The sequence below is a fragment of the Penaeus chinensis genome, chromosome 29 (genome assembly GCF_019202785.1).
Source record: "Penaeus chinensis breed Huanghai No. 1 chromosome 29, ASM1920278v2, whole genome shotgun sequence".
Taxonomy (NCBI): domain Eukaryota; kingdom Metazoa; phylum Arthropoda; class Malacostraca; order Decapoda; family Penaeidae; genus Penaeus; species Penaeus chinensis.
This window is the reverse complement of record NC_061847.1, coordinates 18,226,764-18,239,263: the sequence shown is the minus strand read 5'-3', so window position 1 is coordinate 18,239,263 and position 12,500 is coordinate 18,226,764. Positions and strand designations below refer to the sequence as shown.

General features: G+C 41.3%; 1 protein-coding gene across 2 annotated transcripts in view; it reads left to right on the top strand.

Moving 5' to 3' along the window:
* Positions 1 to 2,928, top strand: part of LOC125040695 (protein DEK-like) — a 24,160-nt gene extending 21,232 nt beyond the window's left edge. For both annotated transcript variants that reach the window (XM_047635385.1, XM_047635386.1), the window contains exons 7-8: positions 214 to 366; positions 517 to 2,928. In XM_047635385.1, coding sequence (XP_047491341.1) covers positions 214 to 366; positions 517 to 528 — 165 coding nt within the window. In that variant the 3' untranslated portion in view covers positions 529 to 2,928. The remainder of the gene's footprint in view (positions 1 to 213; positions 367 to 516) is intronic.
* Positions 2,929 to 12,500: the final 9,572 nt, after the last annotated feature.

The window sequence follows — 12,500 nt, the reverse complement described above, 5'->3', positions numbered from 1 at the left end:
TCAACCAATGTGTTTTTCTTTTTAATACAGTTGATATTGATACTATTATCATTTTTATTAATGTTATGATTATTAGATTGTTATTAAAATCTCAATACATTTAAGACAATGAAATAATGCAAAAGAGGTGTATGCTGAATCTAATATATTCATGTGAATTTTGTCATTAAGGAATTAATAGTCCTTTAAATGAAGCTTCTATTTTTTGTCCAGGATGTTGAGTTGAAGGCAATGGTGAAGAAGATCTTAGATGGCGCCAATTTAGAAGAAATCACAATGAAAAGTGTGTGTCGACAAGTGTACGATAATTACCCAGACTTTGACTTAACTCACAAAAAAGACTTCATAAAGGAAACAGTAAAATCAGTAAGTACTAATTGTTTGTTGTTAGTACATATGGGTGAGGAGTTCTGAGTTGGAAAACACTTGAAAATAAATATTTGTAACTATTTTCATTAGGATCTGAAGATCATACCACTTCATTATGCTAATATAAATTTGTTCTTTTTTTTTCAGATTATATCGTGATCAGTTGGCACAACCATCTTTACCATAGTACAAAGTGTTCATATACTTTTTTTTTCTTCTCTTTTATTTCTTTATTTTTCTTTATATTTTTTTATGATATATACTAATGTCAGAGATAGCTATTTTCCAAATCTAGCAAAATTGCTACTTTGCAAATCTTTTAAAAGATATAGTTAATTAATGATAATAGTAATTAATGTGGATGAAGTTTTGAGGCATATTTTATGCAAAAAAAAGAAAATGAATCATAGTTAAGGTTACTAAGTAAATTTTATAAGCACTTTTCTTTATAAACTATACAAAAGTACACTATGTATATGTTTTGATATGTTTGAAGGTTGCCTCTTCTATTATGCAGGTTGCAGCTAAATGTAACAAAAATCTTGAAAATGTCCACAAAGCATCAAGAATGACACAGAATCCCTGCAAAAATGGGTTCTGTGGTAATCCATTTCATGTCTTGAGCCCGTCTTGACAGTCGTTTGTAGTGTATTTGTAGGAGCGACGAATTTCAAGAAGGCTTAATGTTATAGGCTGTGTGTTACTTGTTTGGTTAGAGAGTGTGAGTACTGTACCTCCTCATGCTATGATACGGAAATGGTTACCTGTATTTTTGCATTTTTAACTTATTCAAAAAGACTTGATACAAGTAGAAACTGTATTTGGTTATTTCTGGAGAAATGGAAATAGGCAGAGAAAAGAGATAACAAGACAGACATACCTTGTGTTCCATTTAGGCAACTATTGGTATATGATCATTGTAAATGGAACCAAAATACAATTTAGAAATATTTCTTGTCATAAATTCTGCACTTGAGAGATTTTTAACCACCTCTTTGTTTTACTTTTATTTTTTTCTGACTGCTTTTATTATTGTTGTTTCAAGATTATGTTGTTGTTTTCTTTTCAAAATTGCAGAATAGGAAAGTCAACAAAAGCAAAAGACTTCCATATTTGTTAAATGTGCCATTTTTCTCCCCCACTCATACCTCCTCACTACAAGTTGAAAAAGAATACTTACCCAGATCACCATATCCTTTGTAGACTGTAGGAGAGACACTTACAAAAAAGTATTATTTTATTTATGCAACGTCCGCCACTGTTAAAGAGGAGGAATCGACTTAAAAAGAATATATATGGAACAAAAATTTTTCACCAGGACAATGATTTAGTTCAATGTGATTAATTGAGAGCAGGAAAGGGAAAAAAAAAAATGATTTTGTACATCTTTTTTAAATGTGCCCGGAAGTCCGTATAAATTATATTTTTTTGTATGGTAATGCAGAATTGTTCTGTTTTTTATGCGTGTGTGATAATTATTGACATGCTTTTTGCTCTAACATCCAAGTTATTGAAGAGAGAGAGAGAAAAAAAAGATCAGAAGATTTTGAGGGATCTTTTAGAAGTCCTTTTAGAATTAAATCTCTTGAGGTTGTATACTCCCATTGCTATTCCTTGTTTTTTATCTTCTTATTTATTTCTTGAAGGTTTGTTGTCATTATTGTTTGTTATTGGTTGGTGTAATAGTCTGTCTTTTTAAGACCTTCATCCGTTATTGATTTCATAATGTATATTTTCATTGTTATATTTATTGTTTATTATTATTCTAGTAATTATTATTATTATTATTATTATTATTATTGTTGTTATTATTATTATTATTGTTATTGTCATTATTATTATTATTATTATTATTATTATTATTATTATTATTATTATTATTATTATTACTGTTACCATTACTATTATTATTGTTATTGTTATTCAAAAGGCAAATGTTAAATGCACCTTAAAATTTTGAATCCAAAGCATTATTTGCTAGCTTCAATTTTTAAGTAATTATTCCTTAAAGTTTAAAGACTTTGGGAACAGGGTCAGCTATGACATATTTGCCCATGACCATTTTTATGCAAAGTCAAATTTGCACTAGATTTAATGTTGCCCTAAGGAAACTATATTTTGAACAGCACTCAAGAATTTTATTGGCATTCGTGAAATTATATGTATTTCATGATAAATCTTCAACATTCAAATTAAAACCATTTCTTTGGTTATGGAAATAATTTGCTCAGATAACTTGGTTGGTCATGCGTGACCTGTAGTTGAGCAAAGAATTTTTAACAGGGCATATAATCATTAGTGATTTTAATCGATCAAAAACCTGTAAATGGAGTATAGTTTTTGATTATATTGTATTGATCAAAAAGTATACTGTCAAAACATATACCAAGTTTCATCCAGTCTAAAAAGGATAACAAAGGCTAACTTGGAAGTTTTAAGTTCTAAAAAAGCAGCTCAAAATCTCTGATCTTTTACATTTACAAATTTTACCTACCCCTTTTTTACCAGATAAGGTCATGGCAAAATGTAAGATTATTCTAATAAAGTAGGTTTTAGATACAAGTTGGTTTCAAGTTCCTTCAGTTGTTTTTGATTCTAAGTTTTAGGTTATTTTCCTTATTGTTTCCTCCCCAATCCTGTTATTAAGGGCGGAGGGGGCATAGGAGATTTGGACTGAGGCCCAATGTTGAGGCTGTCCCTACCTCCCTGAAAATGATTGATAAAATGCTCATGTTCATAGGAGTATATTCTAAATTATTATTTTGCTTGGTGTGGGGTGCTTGTAGCTGCTCCTCATTTGTTACAATACTATTCAGAGGCCCCTTGGAGCGAGCAACACCCACTAAACTTTAATAATAGTATATGGGGTGAGGTGGGTCAGTCTTGTGGCATTGACCCTGAGCCAGGCCAACACCACCTATTCCCTTCTGACTTTCCTGAGGGCTGCATCCCACAGTTCTATGATGGGTTTGTGTTTGTTAGTGATGTTAAGGTTGGTCCCCTTACTTTGCCACAGGAGATGTATTTTTGATTTATAAGGAAACCCAAGGCTTTAACAGTTGCAAAGAGAGTGACAAGAAATATTGATGTATGCTTTGGCAGTCTGAAACTCAGTTGACATCAGTCAACCATACAGCCGCACCCACACACTCTTGGAGTCGTCAATATATATACGAAAAAAGGAAAGATGTTTGATAAGGATCTCTCTAAACCTCTGGTGTACCTCCACCTCTGGTACTATGGCCTTGGCTGATGGAAGCTAAGAGTCCATGATGGAAAATGTGTTTCCCATATTTGAATGAACCAGGGTATCGATGAAAGAGAGATTTATACTGACTCGCCACCACAGCCCTCTGGGTGCAAATACCAAAGCAAAGCATTCCCTTAGGGTGACTTGGCTCCCTTGCCAGAGGCCTAACACCATGGCCCTCTGGGCACAAATGCCGAAGCAAAGCATTCCCATTAGGGCAACTTGTCTCTCTGGTTATTTTGACGGCATAGATCAGTGTCTGCTGGCCGCATCTGAGTCAGAGTGGAGGTACTCCTACCTCCACCTCAAGATGCTTGATCTGAGTACATTACAGGGCTCCAAGACACACCTGTAAACAAGCATTCTGAACAATATCCAAACCTTTCAAATTTGAGCTGGCTGCTGAGCAATATACGATTGACCCATAATCTACTTCCTAATCAGGGCTTTATATATTATGAGCAAGACTTTCTATGAGCTCCCCATTTATTTCCAGCAATGCATTTTAATAAATGTAGTGCTCTTTCACATTTATTCTTTAATTGACCTATATGGTCTTTCAAATTTTGTCTATGGCCAAAAAGTAGACCAAAAAGTTTTGCAGTATTTTTAAATGGTATTGGGTGATTGTCTGATGTTCGGCTTCTTCCCGCGTGAAAAAAAATACCCCAGTACTCTTTCATGTGGAAAACTTAAAACCCCACTGGAGGCCCCAGTTATGAATCAGTAAAGCAGTGCCAGTTGGATGCGATTTGCTGAAAATTCTACATTACTGCTGGAATGCCATAATGAACAATCATCAGCGTACAGTGAGTATTTAAGAATCCGACCCCCCCCCCCCCGAATCCCTTGCCCATTGTTGTCGTGGGTGAGGCAAGTACTGGGACCCCTTCTGCTTTTTTGCTTCTGACCCTTTTCCAGTCCTTTCTGACCACTTCATAAGGTGTGAGAGCCGTGCTGAAAGGATGAAAGGCTGACTTTGGGCCAGTCCTGAATAGCCTGAGGGAACCATGGGCATGGTATTCCCATTTTAATTGTCTAGCCCTTACCCCTCAAGGGGACGCTGAGGGGTGGACTGTTTCTTTCCCCAACCTACTCTAGGCTTACCATGGCCAATAGTGAAAGCTTGCCCCTTCATCAAATAGCCCCACTACCTCAAACTTTCCCGGTCCCCAGACCCCAGGCTCTCCTTTGACCACGACTCCAACCAAATCAACATTCAATCTCCAGGAGACATTCCTACTCTTCCAACATTCTCAACTTCATCACCTTTACCTCCACAACCTTCATCAATCACCCCATCCTCCCTTATTACTACTTGACAGCCTTATTGTCCACCTCTCCGTAATACTACCTACCTCTTCCACAAGTCCCTGTCCTTCTACTACCCCCATCTCTACAAATATCTTAAATACCCTATTTAGCCCAGCCTAATGGGGCGGATTTTTCGTGATCCCCCCCCCCCCCCCCCCACAGCTCCTTACTCTGACAACACTTCTTTTCCAGCAAGGTCTCCAAAAACAAGTAGGCAAAGTCTCTTTTCGTAGTTGACCCGATCGTTCTCATCTTGTCACAGTTGCATCTGAAAACCAAGCTATAGCATTATCAACTCTAACTGATCTCTGGCAACCACATTCCTGCAGAACCTCATCCAACCTTCAATAATTGTACCGAAACTGTCTCTATTTTCCCAGCATACTGCCCTATCTTTAACAAAATTTGGTCAGATTGTGGGGAAAACTTACCTGCCTTACTGACTATAATGTGATATTAGTACAGTGCTACTCCATTCCTCCTAGAGGTAATGGTAAGAACCCCACCAACATTGCCAAAATTGCTTTCCGTAGACATGACCTTCCCTTTAATGTTTACATTGGTGAATAAACCCTCCCTGTCTGACCATATCAACTTCCCCTCCGTTAATGTAAAAAATGTTGGCGTTTAGGACATCCTGCCAAACAATGCCGTTCCACAGCCCGATGCCCTCTATGTGTCCAACCTGGCCATACTCGATTAAACTGCTCTGCACAGTCATGCACATGTGCCAACTTTGGCGGCCCCCATAATGTATTTTATAAGGGCTGCCCCACCTACAAGATAGAGTCTGAGGTGGCAACTCTCAGATTCAGAATTGGTCTCACTCTGCATGAAGCCACGTCAACGAGTTTTTTCTCCTACTCCCCCCCCCCCCTCCCTCCCAAGATGTTCCTACACCCTCCCCTATACCAATCCTTTCGACATCTTACTTCCCCACTTCTACCTCCTACCCTCCCCAGCCAAATTATTTTACCATTCTAAATCTAGACACTCCAGTCTCTACTACAGCCTCAACACCTTCCCTCGTCCTCCCCGCACTACCTGCAGCAGACAGACTAAACGTTTATCCCCTTCTCCCACACACTCACCTCTACCTATCTTTGCCTCTACTCCTCGGGCACTAGTCTCCTCTTTCCCCTCCCCTCATAAGAAAACCTTTGTCTCACAAAACTCGCCAATCATCTCCAATACAAAAACTCTTGGAAGATATTCAAAAGTATCTGCTCGAGTCCCAAACTGACACCGAAACCCCTCATCCACCCTCACAACTATGCCCTTCCCCAAATCATCCACCTCCTGATACTACACCACCATTCTTTATCTCACCCCCTAGCTCCTTCCCCTTCAAATTCTCCGACACGCACTGTAACCGTTATCACTCATAGATCAACCAAGGTATAGCTGTCCTACATTGCGGTTTCCGTTCTCATAGACCTGACATTCGTCATATCCTTTCTTGTTTTAATCCAACCATTATCTGCCTCCGAGACTCTTCTTACACATCCTCCCGTACCCATTCCCATTTACCATTTTGTCTCTTTCTCACACTCCCTTTATGTTTCGACTATACTTATCCATCAGAAAACACCGTATGTCATACATCCCTTTCAAACCACTGCCCCGTGCACAGTTATTCATAACTTTCTTCGTCATTGGATCAGTTATTACAGTCTGCTCCCCTTCCCACCTCATTGACTTTGTTGCCTTTGAAACCCAAATTTCCCAACTCCTGCCACCTTTCCTCGTAGTTGATGATTTGAACTGTCACCACATTCTTTAGGGTGGTTTTATCACCAACTCCCGTGGCCGATCCCTAAAACGCTTCCTTTCCACAAGCTGACATTATTCTTAATTCAGATCGCCCTACACACTTAGACATATGCACGCAATCTTTTTAATGCCTTGAGTTCTCTCTGTGCTCCCCTTTTCTCCATTTAGATTTCCAGTTCTAGACCACTTTCCCTTATAGGGACCCCTTTCCAGTCCTTCTTTCTCCTAATTCATATGTACCATTTTCGTAACTACCCAAGCTGGGGAGGAAGTGGTACCTCACTCTACTATTCCTACCTCCATCCCCCTTCTTGTCCATTTCAGAAGTGATACAATGTTTCACAATTACAGTCCAAAGAGCTGCCTATACAGCCATTTCTCGAACCTCAAGACCTTATATCTCCAAATATGTTCCAAGGTGGAATTCTGATTGCACCAAAGCGCTTCGCTTAAAATTCTCCCTCAAGATTACCGCCCCATCCCTCTAACTAGCTGCTTCGGTAAACTACTAGAGCGAATGGTTAACTTCCGCTTTATGAGGTATCTTGAATCTCACAATCTTCTCTCTCCTTCCCAGTTTAATTTCCTCTGTGCCCGAACTACAGCTGACCCCCTTTCTCATTTCGAGACATGTATTACATCTGCATTTGCACGCCATGAATCCATATTAGCCTTAATGTTTGACGTAGGAAAAGCATGTGGCTGTACCACATTCTCCAACAATTGTTCTCCCTAGGTATACGCAGAAACATGGCAAGTCTTTCCTCTCCAAACGCACTTTCCAGGTCAAGATTGCCTCTTCCACATCATCCTTTCTTCAGATCGAAAGCGTCCTAAAAGGGAGCATGCTCAGCACCACTTTATTCCTTCTTGCTGTTAATGACATTGTCTCAGTTTTACCATCAGGAGCCCAATCATCAGTATATGTTGATGATTTAACCATCTGGCACATCCATATCAAATCTTCGCCAATTCCTTCAGTCTGCAATATCATCAGTATCTTCCCTATCTTTCACATTTCTACCTTCAAATCTTTATCTATCTTTTTCCCTCACGCATGTGTAGGTCCCCAACCTCCACTCTTCTTATATGGTGTTCCACTCCAATTTCGTTCCTCTGGAAAATTTCTTAGCGTTATTTTTAACTACAATTTGTCCTGGCGAGACCATAAATTTTACATTAAAGAAAAAGCTCGCCGCCACCTCCGAATCTTACAAACCCTCCCATAGATGCTGGGGCTGAGATCTCAAAACTCTGCTCCATCTTCATGTTACCTTGATCCTCTCCACTCTCGATTATGAATGCCTCTGCCTCAACCTCCCTCCTTGCTCATCTTGATACAATCTACCACTGCGGTCTTCGCTTAGCCCTAGGCTCCATCCGCTCCTTTCCAGTCAGGCATGTCATCTCTCTTTCGACGTCTTACCCTTCACTCTCTCCGATGCTATGCTCGATTCCACCAACTTTCTCTTACCAACTAACTATCCCACGATTACTTCTTCCTACCTTTGCTTTTTATCCACGTTTACCTACCCATTTCTCCATTCGCATGGATACCCTCCTCTCCCATTCCCCCCTTTCCCCATCTCCGACTTCTTCCGTTTTCTGGCCATTCCGTTCCTCCATGGCTTATACCTTATGCTCCTGTTTTCTCTGACCCACCAAAATCAGATAGCCCCCTTCTGTCATTCTCACCCATTTCCTTGACCATGTCTCCTTCATTCCTCCATGTTTACACTGATGGCTCCAACTCCTGTAGCCTCGTGTCAACTTTAGCAAGTAAAGGCACTAAAGGTGCGGCAAAGAAATTTATGTAAAAACAGATAAATGAAAATTTTATGTTAAACAACATAGAAACCAACAGCAAGCTGTGAGACTCCAGGGTATCTCAGGTGACACAAGACAATGTATTTTGTTGCTTCCTTTTTCAGTGCAGTCTGACCAATAAAGTCTTCGACACGAGTGGATCTCAGTTCTAAGGATAAGTCCGATATGCGAAGCTGAGCCTCGCCCGGGCTATGCCCATGACGGGAGCCCGGCCTGTGCCGACTAATGCCGACTCGCTAACGTGTGTCAGCTGATACTGACTCGACTGAGCTTAGTCCTTACCCGCCGTGGTGCCAAGCCACAGCAGTAACCTCCAGGCGACAATTGCAACTTCTCGCGCCTGGACGGGGCGCGAACCGCCGACCCCTCGGATAAGAGGCCGACACGGTACCACTGTACTAGTCCGGAGCCTATCTCAGTTCTGGATCCCGAAGATTAAGTACTCGGGAGCTGTGTCAGTAAACTGGGAACGAGGGGAGCCTGCAGTCCAATCAGAGGACCATGAGGTGTCTGTATCAACCAGTCAGTTCTTGGCACTGAGTTGCGAGAAGCGCCTACTGGTGAGAGAACAAGTATGAGGCTTGCTGGGCCTGGCGTGATCCAACTTGAGAAGTTGCAATGAGTGAGCTAAGCGAGCAAGCAACAAGCCAAACATTTCACTCCGGGTTTACCAGTATAGAAGACAGGCGGTATCTAGTACTTGTCTGGTCATTGTGATCTCTTTAGGGATTGACTTGAGCGAGTATGTACACCCACTGTTATGGCTGGGTGCAATAGGTGATGTGCTTGAGACGCTCCCCAGTTGACCAATCGCTAGAGCGCTTCCTCTCCACAACTGACCTTCTAATTCTTAATTCAGATTGACCCACACACTTTGACATGCGCATGCAATCGTTTTCATGCCTTGACCTCTCTCTGTCTATTACTCATCTCCCTCCATCATCCTTCTCGTTCACTTCAGATATGCTTCACTGTTTCACAGTAATTGTCCTAAGAGCTGCCCATACAGCTATTCCCTGAACCTCCCAATCTTACACCTCAGAATGTTTCCATGGTGGAATTCTGATTATCCCAAAGTGCTTCACTTAAACTGTGCCACCTGAAAAAAATACCACCACAAGTGAGCCACCCCTAGTCAGCTATCAACCCTTATCTCTTTTAAGAGAGCATCTGCCTGTCATTGCCACACAAAGTGGAACAAGAAAACAACCAGCTGGCGATTTTTTTTCCCTTAATTACATCTACATCTACTGCAGCCGTCTGGTGTCGGATCCGTAAACCGTCAAGCCCTGGTAGTATTCATTACCGTGTGCTCCAACACCTCCCATCTTCCTCTTTTCCCTTACTTTTACAAATTTTCAACCCCATTTGGACGGAAGGAAACTTTCCTCCTCACTGGCATAAAGCTCTCATTCTCCCCTCTTGAAACCTAATAAATCAGGTTCCCTCCCTCAAGATTACCGCTCCATCGCTCCAACATGCTGCTTGTGCAAACTATTAGATCGTATGGTTAACTTCCGTTTAATGTGGTATTTGTTTAATCGCATAATCCTGACCGACTTACACATTTAGAAACATATTACATCCACATTTGACCTCCGTATTAGTCATATTCTTTGACCCAGAAAAAAAAAACTTATGATACTTTAGTGGTACCATATTCTCCAACAACTGTCTTCTCTGAGCATCCCTGGAAACATGGATGTCTTTATAAAGTCCTTCCTCCCCAAACACTTTCCATATCACCTCTTCCTCAGTTCGAAGGTGTTTTGCAAAGGACACCTTATTCCATCTTATTGTTAATAACATTGTTTCAGTTCTACTGCTAAGGGCCCGGTCATCACTGTATGTGGATGATTTAAGCCCAGTCATCTTCGCCTCAGTCCCATCAATACCTGCTCTCCAGCTCCTGTCAGCAATATCATCAATATCTTCCTGGGCCACTAATCATGGCTTTCACTTTTCTACCTCCAAATCCTTCCCCATCCTTTTCTCTCACACACATGTAAGTCCCCAACCTCTATTCGCCTTACGCACTTCTTTCTCATGTCACGTTCTGATCCATCTCTATATTTCCTCTATACTGTTCCTCTTTCAGTTTCACTTGTTCTGTTGTCTTGTCCATGCTTTACTGAAGCTCTGCTTTCCCATCTATCCTCCTTTCCCCAGCCTCCCAACCTGATACAGATCCTTACGGAATCCCACACGTTCTCATTTGACAAATTGTTCTTAATTCCCTCATTGCTTATTCTTATCTTAACACATTTACTCACCCACTTAACCTTGAACCATCTTTACCCTTACCGATACCATCCTACTGCTAAAATCTTTAGAGTACTCATTTGAGCCCAGCTAAGTGGGGTCGATTTTTTGTGATTCTCCCTGTAGCCCTATACTATGACAATACCCTCCTATTCAAACAATGTCTAAAAAAACAAGTGAGTCCGAGGCTTGTGCATTATATACCCTGACTGACCTCACTGCAAACCTAGCTAAGCGGGGTAGAATAAGAGCTGGAAGTACTAGGGCCAATGAGAAATAGAAGGAAGTGGTTGTTTTCTGTCTGTTGCACGGGTATGGTGGGTAGCAATGTTTGTTTATGTAAGTGAAGGAAGGCCTACCGCAAGATATGATTAGCTGATCGTGGGTGTGGCCTGAATGCCCTGTCGATGGCATGCTTTGCCAGTTCCTCGGGGATTGGGAGTAAGTTGTGTGGGCGGGTTTACTTCGTGTTATCTTTCTCCTCATTATATAGCTACATCAGGATGTAGGGTGTAGGGCGAAAGGTGCCGACTTTATTATTATTTTTTTTTTCTTATTAGTTATCTTTTTCTTTTTCTAAGCCCTCCTGCGGTAATATGCCATTGCGATCAGACCAGAGTGCGCAAAGGCAGATCTCCTTGAGGATGAGAGATATCCTCCCCATGGGTTAGGATATATCACTCTTTTTCTATTATTCGCAGTTGTTGATTTCCCAGAGGATGAGAGATGCTCTCCCCGGCGTTGGAGTGCTCTACTTTTTTAAAGATCGGCGTGTGTATAGAGGGCGGGGCGGTGGTCGTGTGAGTGTGTGTAGGCTGCGTGGCCACAGCGGAGGATAGTGTTTGTGTGTGTGTGTTTAGGATGTTTGTGAAGAGTGGGTCGTCTGTATATTTGAGCCTCTCCCATGTTCAGTGGTTCTATGTTGTGTCTCGCGTGTAGCATTTGCGAGGGCGTGATGTGTATGGTTTCAGACCAGCGCGAAGCTTTGTTCTGGACTGCATGCATGCTTAGTAATTTTTGAAATAGTGTCTTTAAGAGTTTTAGTTTGTTTGTGAGGTGTATTGTGAGAATCGGTGTAGTTTGGCGAGTCTTGCGTTTGCTTGTGTTATTCGTTGTTTCGTGTGTGTGCTGTACCCCATCTGTTGAAGGAGATCCTGCCCAGCCTCACTCCTCCCTTAATACTTATACTGAAACTGTTTCCACATCCCCGGATGATTGCCCTGTCTACGACAAAGATTACTCAGACTGTGAATACGACCTGCTTACCTGCCTTGTTGTCTATGGTGCAGTATCAGTACCGTGCTACTCAGAGGTACTGAAAGTCCTACACCAGTACTATCCTAAAATGCTGTACGACTTTTGACGTGTAGCACATCGCTACTATACATTCCTATAGTGCTGTGTGACCTCTGATGCCTAGCATATTTATTTGTTTTTTAACCATTGACCATTAACCCTACTTTAGACCTCAGCCCTCAGCCCTCAGCTCAACTAATTTTGCATGTTCTTTACTTCTCCCCCTTTCCTTTTCTTCATTTTAATCCCTTCTTCTATCCACTTCTGAAGTTGTAAAGGCCGTGATAAAGGGATGAAAGGCTGGCTTTGTGTCAGTCCTGAACGGCCTCGGGAGCCATGGGCACGGTATTCCCTTGGTTAATCGTCTAGCCCTTAACCCACATGGGGTCCCTGAGGGGTAGACCGTATC